Here is a 21,188-nt window from a genome sequence, read left to right on the forward strand (position 1 = left end):
ATCATCATCATCATCATCATCATCATCATCATCATCATTACACTTTCCTATCACCTCCTGTATAACTCCTACACACGTGAAATAATACAATACACGAAAGAACAACCAAAGAAGACCACGAACACAGAAGACACTCGTCCTGAGCGGTGCCTACTCCAGCTCTGCCGGGAACCCATGGGAAGGAAGGGAGCCGCTGCCACGAAATATGGGGAGAGCTGAAAAAAATTTTGGATCTTCATAAATATCCGAAATCCTCCCTGACATCTAAGAAATTGTTCCCCGTGCCAAGGCAAAGCTTTCCAGAAAATTTCATCGAATTCCGTTGATAACATTTTGAGAAATCTCGCTGACAAAAGGAGAGAAAATGAATGAATGAAAATAGGTAAAAGGCACAAATTCGCTAAAAAAAAAAAAAAAAAAAGATGTTCACTCCAATTTTTAACATGGAAAGTGTTATTATCATGTTGGATGGTGATTAAAAAACACACTGATAACCATGAATACAAAGAAAACAAAACCAGAAAAGAGGACGAATGAATAAAGACAGGAAGGAAAGCTGAACGTGAAACGGAAAGAAGATACAGTTAACAAAAATAAATCGCTAAATTTCCCCTCTTTCCTCAAATCAAGCTAGCGACGAAGGAAGAAGCGAAACCAAAACACAAAAACCATTCATAGTTACAAAAAAAAAAAACGAGCAGGATGAATAAAAATTGAAAAATATAACAGAACATAAAAAAAAGACAAAAAAAAATAACTAACAAAAGAACAGCACAGCAAAATGCAAATAGAACCAACTTTTGAAACACCTTCATACAAATCTAGAGAAGAAAAAGAATCCCTTATGCTTCCCTTTTGTAGTTACGGAAAAATAAGAATTGATATCTGAAAGGAAAAGGGTGCAAACTTCCTACCCTCGTCCTACTTATTTGCATTCCCAGGCGCAGAGGGAACCCAGGCGTGTGTTGCGTGTTCCCATCACTGCTGGAGAAATAATAATAACTGTAAGAAAAAGAAAAGTATGAGAAGTGAGAGGGAAAAGGAGAACGAGGAAGAAGAGGAGGTAGAGGGAACTTAGGTATAGAAGTAGGAACAAGATGAGAGGGAAAATGAGGCTGAGGAGAAGAAAAAGTGGGGAAGATGGAAAAGTATCAAGAGGTTTACGAAGAACAGGAGGATGGGGAAGAAGATGAGGAGCTAGAGAAGAGAGAATGAGAAAAAGAAGAGAAAAGGGAAACAGTGAGTGAAATGAAGAGAATAAAACGAAGTAGAACAAAAAGAAAGAAGGGAAAAGAAAGAAAAGGATAGTAAAGAATAGTTGAAGAGCATAGATTAGTGAGAAAGAATAGAGAAAGAAAAGAAGGGGAAAGGGAAACAAGGAGTGAAATGAAGAGAACAAAAAAGAAAGGAAAAAAAGAAAAGGATAGAAAAGAATAGTACTTAGATCAGTGAAAGGTGAGAGAAATGTGACTAACGTGACTCGCAGGATGGGAGGTGAAGCAGGCCTAACCTTGAAGTGATGTCCTTCCTTAGAGGTGCTGGTCATCTGTCGAGAGAGGTCAGGCGGAGGGAGCTGGAGGGACGTGACTGTGTCGGTTGTAGGAATGACGACTCTTTAGTAATAAAAATATTGATCCTCTTCTTCTCTTCTACCTTCTCCTCGTCTTCTTTTCCTACCTGCTCCATCTCCTTTTTTTTCCTATACCTCCTCCTCCTCCTCCTCCTCCTCCTCCTCCTCCTCCTCCTCCTCCTCCTCCTCCTCCACCTCCTCTTCCTTCTCATCTTATACAAAAGTGTGTTCTTAGGACAGCTCATCTCAGGAGGATAAATATACACTGCTTTATGTACGGACGAACTTTGATACATCATACAAAGCTTGGGTAAAAATTGAGTGCCGTTATGATAAAAACTTAAATTAGTAGAGTCCAGGTGAGGAAAATACAATTTATAGATACATATAAACTGCTTCACGTGTAGGCAGAGGTGGGAGCATCGTAGTGAAAGTTTGGTTTACATAGGACTGAGTAACTTTCTGGTATACTTATAGACAGGTTGTTAGTTAATATAAACGACATAACGTTGCCCAGACAGCTGAAAGTATCGCAGAAAAGTTTAAGTGAAATGAGTGACGATTTGCTACACTGAGAAAATGTGTTGTGTCAAGGTTAACCACTTCAGCAGAGACACATTTTTTACCTTGATATTTGTGTACCATTATACGATTTTATTTACATTAGGAAGGGTCTATGGAGGTCAGAAGATTAATGGCCAGTCCTCAGTATCTTAATCACCCATACACATGAGTTTCTGAAGTTGTATAAAATCACCAAATAGTAACCCGAATGAGTATGAAAACGCATCATAGTACTTAATGGGTTAAGACAATACATCTAGCAAATATACAAATACAAACTACGGTACTCGCTGTTGTACACACGGAGTTGGAACCATTAATGTCGTAGCTTAAGTAGACTGGAGTGACGCCACATCTGGCACATAAAGGAAAAGTTAGTTGAGTCTAAGTTAGGAAAAACACACCTCAGGAAGACACGTAAGAACATAAACAGATAAGGAGACCACAAAAGGAGCAGTTAACTTAAATGTAACAGCTCCAGAACACTTAAAATTTACCATCCGTCTTCATCATCCTTGAATTTATCCAATCCCTTAAAACTCCCAAAATATTTAATAGCATTAACATCTTCTTCTTCTTCTCCTTCTTCTTCTTCTTCTTCTTCTTCTTCTTCTTCTTCTTCTTCTTCTTCTTCTTCTTCTTCTTCTTCTTCTTCTTCTTCTTCTTCTCCTTCTTCTTCCTCTTCTTCTTTTTCTTCTTGTAACCTTTTACGCTTTGTACCGATTCGTAGGTCCTGTTCTCTCCAGTGTTCCAGTCTCACTCCTTCAGCAGCCTGCAGAAGGAGAGTAAAAAGAGCAACAGGCAGGGAACACATCCATTTCCACTAATGTTTTCTCCACGCCTGCCTACTCACCACATTCTTGGTAAATCTGTTCCACTCCTTTAAAAACCTATTCCTGAACCAATCCATAACACAAATAAATTCCACACGATCCTGCGGAGACGAACGTACGTACACAGAAAACATAATACTCGAAAAAGAATGAAAGTAAACTGTGGTGACGATATACACACAGAGGAAAAGTTAGCAGGAAGCGCCGCCTTTGGTATCGTCAGGCAGCGTTGAATAAAACATGCCATAAAGTCAGCGGAAAGTGGACAAAGGCAATCCCTCGCTTGTCTTTCTAATCCCCCGCGGCAGTGAAAATGTTCAAAACACTATCTGCCTTCCGTCCACCGATGCCAGCCACGTACTCTTGCACCGCCTATGTGTATATATACGTGTGCGTGGACAGCTCATATCTCTTCTATTCTCTTTTACGAGTTTGTATTTTCGTTTATCTTTATTCTATTTATTTAATTTTTTTTCTAACAAATCACCTGCACTTTACTCCCAAACTTATTTTCTCCTGGGCGCGTCTCATCCAGCAACAGCCACGCCCACCGCCTTCTTGTTCTATAGCTAACGGCTCTTCTGCACCTCTTCTGGCGATCATAAACATCACCTGGTGCTTCTGTGTGTGTGTGTGTGTGTGTGTGTGTGTGTGTGTGTGTGTGTGTGTGTGTGTGTGTGTGTGTGTGTGTGTGTGTGTGTGCGCGCGCGCGCTTAGTAGGTTGGGTGCTCGTACTTTGAGTGGAGAGAGAGAGAGAGAGAGAGAGAGAGAGAGAGAGAGAGAGAGAATGAGAATGAATAGGTAGAGATACACTATCTCTCGACTGTTTAATACTACCGTTGGGATCTGTAACAGGGGCGGCTCCATATAAAGGCAGAGGGAGGATATATGAACAGAAAGACACACACACACACACACACACACACACACACACACACACACACACACACACACACACACACACACACACACACACACAGATAAACTAACAAATGGCCAAATAAAAGAAGATAAACAAATAGTAGACAGAATAAGTGAGACAAACAAGGAAAAAAAAATAGTCGTAGTGGTAGAAATAGTATCAACAGTAATAGTAGCATCTTTTCAACACTTGCGGCGTCACTGTCACACTTAACAAGGCTGTCATGTGGGATCGCTGTGCTCTAGTTTACTTCACTTGACTCTCAACATCTGCCGCGGGAATAGCAAGACTTCAAACCAGATTACCTAATACGTACTTTAAACCGTTGTGTGTGTGTGTGTGTGTGTGTGTGTGTGTGTGTGTGTGTGTGTGTGTGTGTGTGTGTGTGTGTGTGTGTGTGTGTGTGACTTGACGGGATGAAAGGTGCGACATCATATATTACTCTATTTTCCTCTTTTATTCTTCTATTTGTTATTGTTCATGGTGATGTTGTTGTTTTTGTTGTTGATGTTGGTGGTGGTGGTGGTGGTGGTGTTGCTTTTGTTCTTGTTCTTGTTCTTTTCCTATTTTCCTTCTTTTTCTTTTTCTTTTTCTTTTTTTCTTCTTTTCTTTCTTTCTTCTTTTCTTTCTTCTTCTTCTTCTTCTTCTTCTTCTTCTTCTTCTTCTTCTTCTTCTTCTTCTTCTTCTTCTTCTTCTTCTTCTTCTTCTTCTTGCAGAGCTCCTTAGAGTTCAACTTTTACGCAAGCCTTAGAAAAGATTCATATGATAATTTTCACAGCACTTAAGGCAAAATGTTTACAGAAGATAATAGTATTTCCCCGCTTCTTTTCTTATTTTCCAGTATTACTCCTCGCAAATATTAAGGCAAACATTACTTGCCGTCATGAATTCTTTAAAGTAAAACCTTAATGGCCATTTGGCACAGTAGTAGGATTCCTGGAAAATATGTGCAGTAAGTTGTTCTATTTAATGATCCTCTAAGAATATTTTCTCTAAGAATAATCTCACCGTGATGTGTTAAAGTAGGTTAGTTTGACCTTTGACCTCTTCATTACTGGGACGCATTTTTTTATCTTGAGTTTGGGTACAATTAGACGATTTTATTGACATTAGGAAGGGTCTTTGGGGATCAGAAGATTAATGGCCAGTCTTCACTACTATTTTAACCCCTACATAAGTTTCTGAAGCTGTATGAAATCTCTAAATAGTAACCAGAATCAATACAAAAACGCGTCATGGTACTGAAGCGGTTAAGAAAACTTGATACGGTTTGAAAATAATTAGATGTAATTACCCTAAAAAGGAATTCAGTGGATGGAGTTCAGGTGGATGATAATTTACCAAAAAGACCTGAAAAATAGAAGGGCTTAATTTTTTTTTTTTTTTTTTTTTTTTATTTATTTATTATTATTATTTTTTTTTTTCTTAACGCCTTGAAGACAATGACGCGTTTCCATATTCATTCTGCTTACAATTTGGTGACTTTATACAGATTCAGAAACTTAGGTGGGGAATTGAAATAGTGAAGACTGTGGTCGTTAATCTTTTGACCTCCATAGACCGTTCCTAATGTCAATAAAATGGTCTAATCGTACACAAATTTCAAGGTAGAAATAAGTCCCAGTATTGAAGAGGTTAATACAAGCGGGGCTATGGCAAAGGCAACAATATGAAATATAGACAAATGAATACACAAATAGGTGAGTGAATAAATATAAATGGGTGCCAGTTTCTAAAGATAACAGATGGCAAGTAAGTCCAAATAACATTGTAAAGTGCCTTGAATAGCAACGTTTCCCTGCACTTAGTTCCTTCTTGGTGTTATTAGTATACCTCGGCCAGCAGCCCAGAGCAGTGTCCTGAGGTCGGTGACGCAGCCATTAGTCGTGCATGGTGGCTCTGGAGGGTGCCACCAACAGGGCTCCGCCAAATAATGAAGTTCTAGTCCGCCTGGGAGACTCGCAAAGCCGTGGACCTCATTTGTACAATCCTCTCTCCTCCCCCGTTGTTCGCAGCCAGGGTCGTGAGGAGGTGAGTGGCGCAGGTAATAACGTCCTAAGTGGGTCACTCTTCAGCTTAGTTTATGGTGAGTGGCCTGCGCGGGGTGACTGCTGATGCCACCTTTACCACCCTCAGTGTCCCTGGCCACGCAACGCTCCTCAAGGGATCACCGACTCCTGCACACATGTGTCTTTCCCTTGTGTTTCGTCCTCGTGATTTCCTCGATGCATAATTCTTTGTAGTATTTTCTTGGCATTATCACATTGAAGAAATTTAATCTAGTAAGACCACCTAAAGACCAAATGTTTGTATATTCCTTGGCGTGATTTTGAGTAAAGTGTATATTATTTACTGTGTCAGCGTGTTGATTATGTCATCTTTGGTAATAAAGTGAGATGGAAGTGGGAGGGAAAGAGACTTCCAGATAAACGGACAAACAGACAGACAGACAGAAAATAACTTTGGCTTCTCGGTTTCATCAAGATATTGTACCTTCTATTTGCAGACTCAGATATCATAGAGTAATAAGGTCCATTCTTCAAGCCTCAGAAAGTAGCAACACCAGCGTCTATCCATGCCAAGGTCGACACTCACTCACCCTCACACACTGGACTTCTGGCTCTCCTCTTTGTTCTTCACTGATATCTTTTGTTACACTTTTATCAGCCACTAACACTGTGATTAAGTCTGGCTCGAGAGGAATGTTGTTGTAAGGATCATGTTTTATGTTTGTTGTTGTTGTTGTTGTTGTTGCTGTTGCTCTTATTATCATTATTGATATTATTGTTATTATTATTATTATTATTATTATTATTATTATTATTATTATTATTATTATTATTATTATTATTATTATTATCATCATCATCATTATTGTTCAGACATTCAGATAAGTTGGAGGGGGAGGTGTAAAGAAAACACAGGTGTAGGAAAGTGAGTTTATTCCTGACTAGTTTCACTGATGCTTCTTCCCCCTGAAGAAGCATTCTCTCTCCATTATTATCATTATTATTATTATTATTATTATTATTATTATTATTATTATTATTATTATTGTTGTTGTTGTTGTTGTTGTTGTTGTTGTTAGTAGTAGTAGTAGTAGTAATAGTAATAGTAGTAGTAGTCGTACTATTATTATTATTATTATTATTATTATTATTATTATTATTATTATTATTATTATTATTATTATCATTATTATTATTACTATTATCATTATTATTATTATTATTATTATTATTATTATTATTATTATCATTATTATTATTATTATTATTATCATCATCATCATCATCATCATCATCATCATCACTGCTACTACTACTACTAGTATTACCATTATCATTGTCATTATTATTTCTATTAATGGTGGTGATGGTGGTGGTATTAGTGTCGAAGAGCTATTATTGGCGCCTTGAGCATTATCAACTATTAGGTACACATAAAAAATGGTCTCAGTAGGTTTACAAAAAAAAGTCCATCGCCTTGGTTGTACTGGGATGTGTTCTTTAAAACTTACCCTTATAACAGTAACCACTCGCAGAAGCACAATCATTGTAACTCAAAAAGCACTTTATCGTAAAAGCTGGCTGATGGAATAGCAGTAGCCATGAATGCGAAGGGTCATCTTCCTTATGGAATAATCTTCATGGAAATGTCTAAGGTATCTCCCTCTTCTATATACTCAACAGCTTTGCTAAATTATTGTCAATAGTGAAATTTTCAAATAAAGTCATATTATTTTCAGGCAGACAACATTAAAACTTTGTCAACGCGACTTGTCTTCACCTCTCATTCTCTCGCAGTCTCAAAAGAAAATTATTCGGTTGTTCTTTAGATATACACTGACCTGAGAGCTCGTTAGACATGAAAGTGAAACGTGACTCACTGAGAAAGACAACGATACTTGACACAGAAACCTTGCTGGAGGTGCTATTCCGGAGTCACAGAAACACGATCCCCGATGAGACGATAATGTTCCTCGGTGCCTAGAGTCATTTTTAATGTGACTCCATTAACCTCTTCGTCACCTCTCACCGCTATTGTTAATTTGTAAGAGAAATGCGTATTATTTTTCCATCAGACATGGCAGTAATATTAACAAGAACACGTGGATAGGTTAACCCCTTGAGTACCATAGCACGTTCCCATATTCATTCTTCTTTACTGTTTGGTGATTTTCTACAGCTTCAGAAACTCATGTGGGGGATTAAAATAGCGAAGACTGGCCATTAATCTTCTGACCTCCTTAGACCCTTCCTAATTAAATGAAATGGTCTAATCATCCTCAAAATCTCATGGTAAAAAGGTGTCCCAGTATTGAAGGGGTTTATGTATTAAGTAGTAGTGCTTATGATAGATAATGAAGACTGTGTGTGTGTGTGTGTGTGTATGTGTGTGTGTGTCCATACAGGCTGGGGTGCTGATGGAGAGAGGGTTACATGGGTGCTGGGCGGTGATTGGATGGGGGAAAGTTGCTGACCATAAGGAGAACAGATATGTATTATGATTTTAGGAGCCCAGGTGAGGAGAAACTGGTATAAATCGATGGATCGGGTAGGAAATGGTATTGCTCATAAAACGGAATGTATCAGGGAGAGAGAGAGAGAGAGAGAGAGAGAGAGAGAGAGAGAGAGAGAGAGAGAGAGAGAGAGAGAGAGAGAGAGAGAGAGAGAGAGAGAGAAATACAAGAAAGCTTTCTCTAGATGGACTGTAATGCTGTCTCCTCAGTAAAAATCAAAGCACAGGACCTTCAGAATATCACCCTCAGGATTTTTTTTCTTACATCTGTGTCATTGTTATTCAAGAAACGTTCAAGGTGTTTTGTGGGTCTGAAATGTTAACAGTATTCTTGTCTCTGAGCTCACACACACACACACACACACACACACACACACACACACACACACACACACACACACACACACACACACACACACACACACACACACACACACACACACACACACACACACACATGCTCGTTAATGTTATTTTGAAAGATTTCGGCTTTTATGAAGATATTATTTCCACTTTATTTTATTTATCTTGTTCTGGTTTATTTAATTGTGTGATGTGTTTTCTAGCATTATGCCCCGTGCACAGTTTACAAGGAATGAAATGTTTCGATATGCATCATTACAGGGCAGTTTCATAGTATGTTATGTAAGAAACTCTGTCATTTTCTATAGTGATCTTGGAGAATGCGTGATAGTCTACACGTTACCTGTCTTTAACTCCTTCAGTACCATGACGCGTTTCCATATTCATTCTGCTTACTAGTTGGTGATTTTATACAACTTCAGAAACTTATGTGGGGATTAAAATAGTTAAGACTGTTACCATTAATCATGTGATCTCCATAAACCCTTCCTAATGTCAATAAAATGGTCTAGTCGTACGCAAATCTCAATGTAAAGAATGTATCCCAGTATTGAAGAGGGTAAATGTCAAAACAGTTTCGTTCAGTTGTGTGCCTGAAGGAACTGTATATGGGGCGCAGCTCGGTGTCTCTGTACCGTTAAGATGCCGCCAGTTCTCACTTCATGGTTCAGGTACATAGATGCCGTCCTGTGCCGCGAGTACAGACCACCTCATGAAAGGTCACATCAGGTGTCTCCAGCACCGCCAAACTAGACGGTAACGCAGTGAGACTTCTCAGTTCGCGTGATCTCATTAACCACTTCAGTACTGGGACGCATTTTTATCTTGAGTTTTGGGTGTGATTAGACGATTTTATTTACATTAAGAACTGTCTATGGAGGTCAAAAGATTAATGACCAAAATCTTCACTATTTCAATCCCCACATAAGTTTCTGAAGCAGTATAAAATAACCAAATAGTAACCAGAATGAATATGAAAACACGTCATAGCACTGAAGGGGTTAAGGAATGATGAGCCAAGCTATGAGGCAGAGAGGAAGGTTACACAAGGGTAGTTATTGTGTGTACTCAGAAGGTGCATTCTCGCCGATTCCTGGGAACCTGCAGCGCTTCATCATCACTGCGCATTATGGCATCAACTCCATTTAGACTTGAGGTGAAGCGTCTACAGGTTTGTCATTCTAATTAGCATTATGAATCAACCTCAATCCGCTTCATCTCCAACAATCACTTATCGCCAGTGTCAGGAGGGGAATGAACCACGGCTTGTCTTGGAAATTAACCGGCGACATATCGGAATGGCCAGGGAGAGAAATTATTGAAGGTGATCTTAGCGGAACTGGTAATAATCACCCAAGGAATCTGCGGCCTGCCAGTCTGCCACTCCGTCCTGAGGGTTGACGCTTGATTTGTGGGCATAAATATCTGTTGCCTGACGATGGTGAGGAATGCCACAAAAAAAAGGGGAAGAATGTGCCTTACTTGATAAGAGGGGAATTCCTGCGGAGCAAATAATAAGGACGATCTTGTCAGGTAGGGAAGCCACAGTTTAGAGGTGATGGATAATGCTCGTATAAGAGGCGGCGGCGGGGAGGTCTGGCAGCGGTGAATAAGTGTTCCCTTCTGTTAATTGAGAACTATCACTCACTTTCAGAATTAAGAACTGGATGGAGAGAACCCCGTTTTGTCATCCCTCATTAGTGGTGGAGGAAGAGAGTTTTAATGTCCTTCTGAATATCGTAGTGGTAAATACCTGCTAACTCGAGGAGAGCTTAAGTAATCAAACAGATTCTCTAATCTACCTAACAGAAACTGAAACGACCAGTATAGTTTTATAGTAGCCATAAAACGCAGAGGCATAGACCAGAAACTATTAAAAGTAGCATGAGTGAAGGATCTCCAGCTGTGAACCCTTGAAAATAGATCGCCAATAGCCTAAAAAATTCGTTTGAGGGTTTAAATTTTCCACATTTTACAGGCAAAGGAGTAACGATTCGTATGCTATATGAAACGCTAGCAGCAACAGTAGTAGTAGTAGTAGTAGTAGTAGTAGTAGTAGTAGTAGTAGTAGTAGTAGTAGTAGTAGTAGTAGTAGTAGTAGTAGTAGTAGTAGTAGTAGTAGTAGTAGTAGTAGTAGTAGCAGCAGCAGCAGCAGTGTTGTTATTGATGTTCTAGTTGTTATTGTCATATTATAGCTGCTACTATTTTCACGGTCACTGCTATAACTATTAATAACAATAATAAATACTACCACCATCACCACTACTATCACCACCACCACCACCACCAATACTATTACTTTCCACGACGCCATCACACGGCTCATGACCATACACCAGAAAAACACGCCTCTCCTTGCTACGCACACGTCATATCCATCCAGCAGCCCTGCACTGTACATCTCACCGTCAGTCTGGCCGCTACATCCCCTCCCTCATCTCTTTACGTAACTCTGGAGCACCCAATTTTTCATCCTTAAGATAAACCCACGAAAGCGGCGCCATCTTAATTGCGACCGGTGGCAGGAAGGGGAAAAGGGAGGGAAGGATTGGAAAAAAAGATAAAAACGCGTTAAGATAATTAGGTGCAAGATACATTCAAAACCGGAGATGGACGAGAGTGTGCGATAAGAGGAAAAGAATTAAGAGAAGGAAGGAGGATGAAGAAAAGAGTCATGTGCGGGGATTTACATAGAAGGGAATTAATCTTTTGGGTATCGTGTGAGTTTTATTAGATCAACTTGTCTGGCTGGGGTGTAAGAGAGAGAGAGAGAGAGAGAGAGAGAGAGAGAAAGACAGAGAAACAGAGAGACAGAGAGACAGACAGAGAAAGCATACAGAGGCAAAGAAAAGAAAAGAAGCAGAGTTTAGAGATTAGCTTTATCGTGTGCTTCCTTCTTGTGACTGGACTTACGTGTATTACCTGCCCCTATAAAAGTTCCCTAATCCCCCCAATGTGCGGAGTTCACACGGGGGCTTTACCTTACCGAGAGTTATCGTGGTCAGGATATAGAGGAAAAAAATTAGTGTGGCGTCGGTTCGCGCTGGTACAAGGCCCACCTGTCACTTAAATTTACAGTCCCGTCCCCGCCATAAAGTCTTTTTTCATAATGGTGTTGAGAGGTGGAGCATCACTAATGGTAGGTATCAGGAGCTCCATTAGTAACATATTGCTCTCTCTCTCTCTCTCTCTCTCTCTCTCTCTCTCTCTCTCTCTCTCTCTCTCTCTCTCTCTCTCTCCAAACGTAAGGATAATTATTAACGTAGACGTAATGAGTAATATACAATTGTTTAGTGAGCGTAGGGGGAGGAGCGTCATGCATAGACCGTAACACTATCAAACGCTTGGCCCGCAGGAAGCACTGTCACTTTGTCTTGTTGCTTGCTTATATTCATGGAAGTATGTAAGGCCCGCAACATTGCTGAAGGAAAAATTAAATACTCTGACAACAACCAGTACTCTCATTCATTCATCCCTTTCACTGGTAAACTCTGGAACTCCCTCCCTGCATCTGTGTTTTCGACTTCCTACGACTTGTCTTCTTTTAAGAGGGAGGTATCAAGGCATTTGCTCCTTAATTTTGGATGACGCTTTTCCACTTATTAGGGAGCCAGGACTCAAGTGGGCATTTTTCTTTAATCTTTTCTTTTTTTCCCCCTTGGCTGGCCCTCTTCCATACATAGAAAAAAAAACTGATATACTGATAATGAAAAATAATCTCAAAAGCTTTCACTGTGTGTTAATATTATGGGAGTGTTAGTCTTTGGTGTAAAGGGTGCAAAACGTTTCCTCGTCCCGCCCTCCTGCTGCTCCAAGGAAGATGAAATGTCTGGAGTAGGACTGGTATTTTGTTGCAGGTACCTTTTTGAGACGATATTCTTAGACCTTTGACGTTGCACTGGGTTACTGCGGCCCTAATGTACAGCATATATCTCTTTTCCTTTTTCTTTTGTTTTCCTTGTGTAGGTTATTTTTTTTATTTAATCCCTTCAGTTCTAGGACGCATTTCTACCTTGAGATTTGTGTACGATTAGACCATTCTATTGACATTAAGAAGGGTCTATGGAGGTTAGAAGATTAACGGCCACAGTCTTCACTATTTCAATCCCCACATAAGTTTCTGAAGGTGTATAAAATCACCAAATAGTAAACAGAAGGAATATGAACACGTGTCATGGAACTGAAGGGGTTTAAAAGATAAAGGTTTCATATGAAATATTCTTACAGCATTTCCACCAAGAAAAACAATCTTGCATACCAGAGAAACTTATATTCCCGAGGTCTTCCTGCGCTATTCTCTCCTCTTGCTTTCTTTTTATTCCTTCCTCTCATCATCTATCACACTGTTTCTCCCTCCCTGCATTTCTCCACCATTTTTGTTGCGATGTTTCCTCCTCACTTTCTGTCTTCTTTTCTCCCAGACTTTTTTTTCTGCTTTTTATTTCTTTTCTTTCGCGTATTTCCCACTCCAACATTTTTGCACCAGTTCTCTCACATGCACCCTCTTCTCTCCTCAAATCCTCTTCCCCCTCCTCACCACCTTTCTTCTGCAACACGAGACGCTTCAAAGAGTAACTCAGCAGCGTGACTACTCTACTAATGACCCATTGTTCCTCGCCCTCTTCTCGTCTGACTGCTTTCCTGAGAGAGAGAGAGAGAGAGAGAGAGAGAGAGAGAGAGAGAGAGAGAAGAAAAGAAGTCAAGGAGGAATGATTTCAATCCTTAAGTCCCACATTAGCACAGGTCCCCGTCTCCTTGGCAGTCCGGGTGATTCTCTACTCGTTAGTGGTTTTTCTTTCGAGACTGAGACTGTGTGGAAATTGAGCGGGTGGCGGCAGTGGAAAGCGAAGAAGCAGATAATTTCTGGAAAGGAGAAAATTACCTCAGATAATTTTCATCTTCCATTTTCTTTTTTTTTTTTTTTTCTTTTGTGTTTTTGTTTTCTTATGTTTTGTTCTGTTTCTATTCTTTGTTTTTTTCTCTCATTTAACTTCCCTGCATTTCTGTGCATTAATAAAGGTACAGGTATTGTTCTTTTACCAGTCTGACAAGCGGTGATGAGGAGGATTTCAAAGATGACGTTTCGTTTAGTAATTCGGGGAAAAAATGGCATAAAGGTGAAATTTAATGAAAATAATATATGTAGCGCAAATGTTTGATTAAGTTACTATTTATTGCATCACAGTATGTCTTTTTCTCCCCTGCACCGCGTCATTCTTTTTAACATCCCTTCAGACCACATCACTCTTTTAAACCCCCTTCAGGCCCATGCCACTCCTTCGGATTGGCAAATCTTCAACAACAATACCCCAACACCATACTCAGCCTTAAGATGGAACAAGTTAGTTCCGAAACGTCGCCCCCTTCACTGAGCTTTTGCTCCAGCTACCGGACGAACACTGATGAGAAACAATACGGCAAATAGAAACCGTACATAAGAAAATCAATAAAGGAGAAATTGCTATAGCTTTCAACCTCATATGCCTACAAGAGAATATATATATATATATATATATATATATATATATATATATATATATATATATATATATATATATATATATATATATATATATATATATATATATATATATATATATATATATATATATATATATATATATATATATATATATATATATATATATATATATATATATATATATATATATATATATATATATATAAGAAAACAATCCTCATTAAATAGATGCTGACTTTTTTTTTTTTTTTTTTGTGTGTGTGTGTGTGTGTGTGTGTGTGTGTGTGTGTGTGTGTGTGTGTGTGTTTCAACTAGCAATAATCGCACCTCGGTTAGACCTCATTGGTTACGATACTGCCACTGCGCAAAGCGTGCGTGCGTGCGTGCGTGCGTGCGTAATGCACAAGTTACGTAGGTCAATATATTACATAATAATGACATACAAAATTAAGTTAAAACGGTATGTGCCTGCCTGCGTGCCTGTCTGTCTGTCTGTTTGTCTGCCTGTCAACCATTCTTCTACCTGCCCACTAGTTGTTTGCTCTCTCTCTCTCTCTCTCTCTCTCTCTCTCTCTCTCTCTCTCTCTCTCTCTCTCTCTCTCTCTCTCTCTCTCTCTCTCTCTCTCTCTCTCTCTCTCTCTCTCTCTCTCTCTCTCTCTCTCTCTCTCTCTCTCTCTCTCTCTCTCTCTCTCTCTCTCTCTCTCTCTCTCAGAGCATGGTTTATATAAAGTTCTCATACTGATATACTTACATGAGGTACAAAAAAGAGGAGCTATTTGAATATTCAGCACATGTATTACAATTATTGAGTTTGCCAGTCACATTTTTTCAAGTCTCAAGTCAACTGCATAATGCGTTTCCATGTCATGCTTCTTGTGTTGTTGACGGTGGGCTTGGAAGCATTGATGCACACCATGGAAACAGGTGATCAATAATGCTGATCTGAGCTGACCTGAACCTAAAGAGACACATGGTCAAGAATGAAAAATTTGGACAGAAAAAAATAATAAAAGATAAACAAATTAAGGAAAGTAATAGAATAAAAGATTGTGGGCAGTGATCTATATGCTCTTAAATTATGGCAAGTAAGTAAGTATATTTGGATTCTTTATGTCCATTACACCAGTTAATGTACATAGATACTTCCTCCAGGATAACCTGCTAAAGTTTTACAACTTATTTCCAGTAGGGTCCCTTTTATGCAGCAAGATGGGGCAGACAGCACAGGAGTCACTATACACATAGCTTTGGTACACAGTAATACTAATTCTCAAGCTTATTTATCTACTGTTCCTTAAACTTAAAAAGTACAACCTTAATCTATATTACTGGTTTACTGTCATTACTTTTTTATAGGGTAGTTGTTTATGTTGGGTTGAGAGCTAAATGAGTTTCCTTATGGGTATTTCACTATGTAGAACACAAATTTTCCTGCTTTTGGCAATGGGGTTTGTGTTGTTAGTATTTTTTTACCACGGTGTATAAACTGTATCGTGTCTCAGGCTTGAACAGTGAAACACTTTAGTTTACGCTGGAAAGTCTGAGTAAGCACCATAGAAAAATGTCTTTTTGTGGGTAACTAAGTGATATAATAATTCCAGAGCTGACGTAGTGCAAGAATTAAACTTATCCCCTTAAATACTGGAACACGTTATGAACTAGAGATTAGAGTGTGATTAGACCATTTGATTGACATTAGGAAGAATCTATGGAGGTCACAAGATTAATGGCTACAGTCTTCACTATTTTAATCCCCAAGCTGTATAAAATCACCAGATAGTAGCTAAGCAGAATGAATATGGAAACGCGTCATGGTACTGAAGGGATTAAAGGAAATTCTTAGTAGGTGTTTTAATTATTTTTCATTGCCTCAATCTCTTTCTTTCCTCATTTCATTTAACTCTTCTCTTACTTGGTGTTGTGTTTCGCGATGGCTTGAGTTTGACGCGCCCTGTTTGCGATGGCGAAGACTTAGGAATCGTGAAACTATTCGATGAACGCTGAATTAATTATGGAGAGAGAGAGAGAGAGAGAGAGAGAGAGAGAGAATAATTAAGTCATTCACCATTCAAACAACAAGAACAGCAAATGATCAAAGAAACCAAACAACCACACTAGTTTCAGGCAAGATCGTGTCCTCCTAACCCTGCATTTCAAAAGTTGCAAGATTTCACCTCCATTCCTTTTCTTCAATTTCTTCTTTTCCTCTCTCCTGCCGGCAAGTTCCACAAGTGTTCCTCAGGGCGCGTTTCCTTCTTCCCCCGCTCCTTCCCTTCTCTCCTTTCCACCATTTGACAAGAGCTCCAAAACCTACCTATGCTGCTTTACGGAATTTCATGAGGCAGGAATTCGGGAAGAGGGACACCGGGAGAGAATAGCGAAGGAGGAGGAGGAAGAGAGATTAGAGGAATGGAAAGGAGGAAAATATGATTGGTGTAAGCTTATTAGACTCCAGAAAAATCAATGCAATGTGTGGATTTGTATTTCGTGCTCCTACTTTACAGAGAAGGGCGTGTCAAGCTCCAGTGAAGATGGGAATTAGTAGTATGTTACAGACCTTTACTGTGTACACACCTAGCAATCAAGCGAAGTTTCCTCCAGATGACGTTTAGTTTATTTACGATGCCAGATGTAACAGTCTAGCCTCTCATTTCAGTCAAATCTCCATTCCCGACACTCGACGCAACACTCCAGCGCCAGGGCCGAGTGACGTCAGAATTAGGGGGTTTCTGGCTACTTTCCACGCGTCATGAGGTCTGCCCCCATTCCCTCAGGCGACCCACCACAGAAACAGCTTTCACGAGGTGGATTACTGTCTTACTTTCCCGTAGGAACGGTGGCACATCTTATGTTTTACAGTTTTCTCATGAAATCACTCCTCATAATAATATAAGACGGCCATATAGTAGTACTCTGTCCGAGAACTAAGTGACAATCTTTATTATGTTAGTCACGAGAAGCAACGTTTTCGATCGTCTACCACAGCATATCATAAGGCACAGTCATGTATAGCCACTCCGTTTAGCAAATTCCCTTCAATACTTAGATGTAAAGGTATAAAGAAAGCCGAAAAGCTTATGTATCTGTGCACAGCTTTCGCTTTCATCCATCCGTGGTTACTCATGCAGTAATCTCATTTACAAACCACAGCTACAGAAGACTGTGTGAACAAAAACAAGCTTTTGCTGTGGGACTTCACAACATACATTTTCACACGCCACAGTGACACCAATCATTATGCGTTGCTACATTCTTGTGGGTCATTCCAAAAGCTTGTGCTTGTATATTTTCCTCGTAAGATGAATGCGAGCTAGTCAACAAGCGAAATACACTGTGAGGTGTCAAAGGTTAGAGACGTTGGTGAGTCTTTTAAGCCAGTGGTCAATAAAGGCAAGTGCTGAGCTGCTCCTCGTCATTGATCTAAGGGGCCTGTGAAAAATTACTCCCTCCAAGTCAATGGCCGCTAGCAAAGCCTATTGTGCCTCTGTATTCACGGTGACAACGGGCCATGGCCAGGGGGCGGGGCGAAACGACTGTGTCTGTGGTCACAGTGACTTAAGGATCCCTGCCCCCTTCCCTCCCCTCCGCCATCCCCAATCATCTGGCAGGGAAAGCTGCCATCGTAGCCACAGTACTTGTCACGAGTCCGGAAGCATGGTGGTGGAATATCTGAATTCTTTACATCAACACACACTCTCTCTCTCTCTCTCTCTCTCTCTCTCTCTCTCTCTCTCTCTCTCTCTCTCTCTCTCTCTCTCTCTCTCTCTCTCTCTCTCTCTCTCTCTCTCTCTCTCTCTCTCTCTCTCGTTCAGCTCTCTCTCTCTCTCTCTCTCTCTACAGACATAAATACATCTCTCTCTCTCACAGACACACACACACACACACACACACACACACATACACATACACACACTACACACACACACACACACACACACACACACACACACACACACACACACACACACACATATATATATATATATATATATATATATATATATATATATATATATATATATATATATATATATATATATATATATATATATATATATATATATATATATATATATATATATATATATATATATATATATATATATATATATATATATATATATATATATATATATATATATATATATATACGTACCAACATATATTAATGTTTTATGAAAATTGATACCGATATACTGTATAGTTCGATGTGCAGAAAGTGTTCGACTGATGGAATTATGTATTCTAATGAGTTACTGGTACTGACGAGCATTGTGTGTATAAAGAGCGGTAGAAAGACATAAAAGAAAATTGTTTTATCTACCTTCGGTCATACGTGTCTACAAAAAAAGTGAATTTCCTCATCCAACACCTGGTGGATGCATGGGAGTCCAGGAAGGATGAGGCGCTGCGACGCGCACAAGGCCGCAGTGTGTCCGCGCTCGGTAGTCTGTTGGTGTGTGCGCCGCTGCTGTCGCTGTTGCTGCTGATGCTGCTGGAAGTCACAGCATTTGATGACAGCGTGTTGATTGGCTGGTAAGTCCCTCCGTGGCCATGTCACATGAAGGAACTTTATGATTGAAGCTCCACCGTGAAATATGTCACGTATGCAATGACGTTTACGCTATATTTATGTGTACATGTTTAGTATGTGAACAAAAATTGTTCTTCGAGTTGTGACAAGTGAAGTATTTGTACGGTGACTGTGTAATAATAAGTACAATGCCCATTTGAATTATGAAAGTCACTCAAGCAGCTAAGCAGCCGAGCGTCAGGGAAGGCTCCACAGAGCCCAAGGACAGGGATTGCCCAGGCCTGGTGTTCCCAATGGATGTGAATGTTAACAGACTACGACGACAACAAAGTGGATTTTTTTTTTTTTAACTGATGAATACACAGAACGTTGTAGTGTTTGATAGGTGGTAGTGATGGTTGTGGTGGTGGTGGTGGTGGCGACGTTTTGTTTTCGTTCCCATGCGTGGTAATATTTAGAAATAATACAAATTCTCGCAGGTGAAGAAAGACTCTGCTTTGACAGTCACGGTGAACAACGGTAGCAGCTGTGGCTGGCAGACGTGGACTCTGTTGAAATGCAATATTGCACTTTCGTCACGAGTTACTTTGTGCTGAGTTAGGAACCACCATTCGGCTTGACTGAATATCATTTACTTCGGCATCATTATAAAAAAGTAAACAGATAAGTCAGAGAAAATACTTTATGCAACACTGCTTCCTTATAAGTGTTTGCTATGAATGGTGCACTATATAGTAAAAGTTCGAGTGACACTGAGGTGCAGCGAAGTGCTGCTGAAACCTGCGTCCCATAATGAACACTTACCACAAGAGTCATGGACAGGTAATCACACTTGATGAGGCTGAGAACGCAGTGTTAATGACATGCACGACATAGTGAAATCATGTAATGTATGAAAAATAAGGAGCTTTTTTTTCTGATAAACGTCAACAGCAAACATCAGAAGTGTCATTGATAAGAGAGAGAGAGAGAGAGAGAGAGAGAGAGAGAGAGAGATGGGGAGGGACGGGTGAGGGGGAGTGGGGAGGGAAGGGAAATAGTTTTGCTGGTCTTCCGTACCTGAATGACATTGCTGATGGCTCCATGGAAATTAACAACAAACTCGCAATCAATACTCGCATTTCACACTGGAAGAAATATCATGAGGAGTGTGCGAAGATGTTTCCTCAGCAAGCAATTTCAACAGCGAATAACGATTCCTCTCATGAATATTGTTGCAGGTGAATGGGGTTCCGGCACCACGTGAAGGTTGAAACATGACGAGCCAAGCAGATGAGAGGGAGGTAGCAGAGGAGAGACGCCTGCGAGAGGATAGAGAACGCATTGCCAACTGGAAGCGGTGGGGCCCTTACCTCAGCGAGCGACAGTGGGGCACCGTGCGGGAGGACTATTCCCCTAACGGAGACTGGTGAGTCAGTGTTGCTAACAGCAGCAGCAATAGGCTGTAATGAAACTAGAATATAGTAGAACCAGACAAACTTGGTGATTTAGGCGTTGACTGCACCTGTCCCACATTGTCGTCACGTTTGTACTCGACATCTTTTGTCTTGATTTGTCTAAGCATTATTTTGTGTCACATAGGACCACATGGCTTATTGAATGGCGTTCCGGCAAACTTACATTATTTAGGGAAATTTAACATTATTCCGGAAAAATTTTCATTATTCTCGCAAATTAAAATTATGCCTGATTATAGAATTAGCCGAATTACGGGATTATGGATTTGGGAGGTCCAACCTGTAGTAGTAGTGGTACTAATAGTAGTAGTAGTAGTAGTAGTAGTATTGTAGTAGTAGTAGTAGTAGTAGTAGTAGTAGTAGTAGTGGTGGTGGTGGTAGTGGTAGTAGTAGTAGTAGTAGTAATGGTAGTAGTAGTAGTGGTGGTGGTGGTGATGGTAGTAGTAGTAGTAGTAGTAGTAGTAGTAGTAGTAGTAGTAGTAGTAGTAGTGGTGGTGGTGTAGTAGTAGTAGTAGTAGTAGTAGTAGTAGTAGTAGTAGTGATGACTGTGGTGGTGGTGGTCATGATGTAACAGACACGCCTTGCTAATGTAGCTCAGAAACAGTTCTCATTTACCACAGAAATACCAAATGATAAATAACCTCTACTCTCCAGTGTCACTTTATTATTAGTTATTTTCATGATCTTTTTATTACAAAGTATAGTAATGAGATTGATTACATTAAAAAATCAACTACCCTCTGACTCTTCCACAGCTGGGACTATTTTCCGCATGACCACGCCAGGTCACGGGCTTACCGATGGGGCGAAGACGGACTGGCGGGCGTGTGTGATCGTCAGGGTCGTCTGTGCTTCAGCCTGGCACTCTGGAACACTCGCGACGCCATCTTGAAAGAGCGGCTCTTCGGTCTAACGGGACCCCAGGTGTGTGTGTGTGTGTGT

General features: G+C 40.0%; 1 protein-coding gene and 1 pseudogene across 2 annotated transcripts in view; one reads left to right on the top strand and one right to left on the bottom strand.

Moving 5' to 3' along the window:
* The window catches only part of LOC123504851 (uncharacterized protein YMR196W-like), a 98,820-nt gene that overhangs the window by 52,956 nt on the left and 24,676 nt on the right, over positions 1-21,188 (top strand). The window contains exons 1-3 of one of the 2 annotated variants that reach the window (XM_045255750.1): positions 18,640-18,791; positions 20,010-20,197; positions 21,002-21,170. In XM_045255750.1, the coding sequence (XP_045111685.1) occupies positions 20,046-20,197; positions 21,002-21,170 (321 nt within the window). In that variant the 5' untranslated portion in view covers positions 18,640-18,791; positions 20,010-20,045. Of the gene's footprint in view, positions 1-18,639; positions 18,792-20,009; positions 20,198-21,001; positions 21,171-21,188 lie in introns of those variants that run through there. The other variant, XM_045255751.1, reaches the window with a different exon arrangement.
* LOC123505262 lies at positions 14,444-14,627 on the bottom strand (annotated as a pseudogene).

The sequence above is a fragment of the Portunus trituberculatus genome, chromosome 17 (assembly GCF_017591435.1).
Source record: "Portunus trituberculatus isolate SZX2019 chromosome 17, ASM1759143v1, whole genome shotgun sequence".
Classification (NCBI taxonomy): domain Eukaryota; kingdom Metazoa; phylum Arthropoda; class Malacostraca; order Decapoda; family Portunidae; genus Portunus; species Portunus trituberculatus.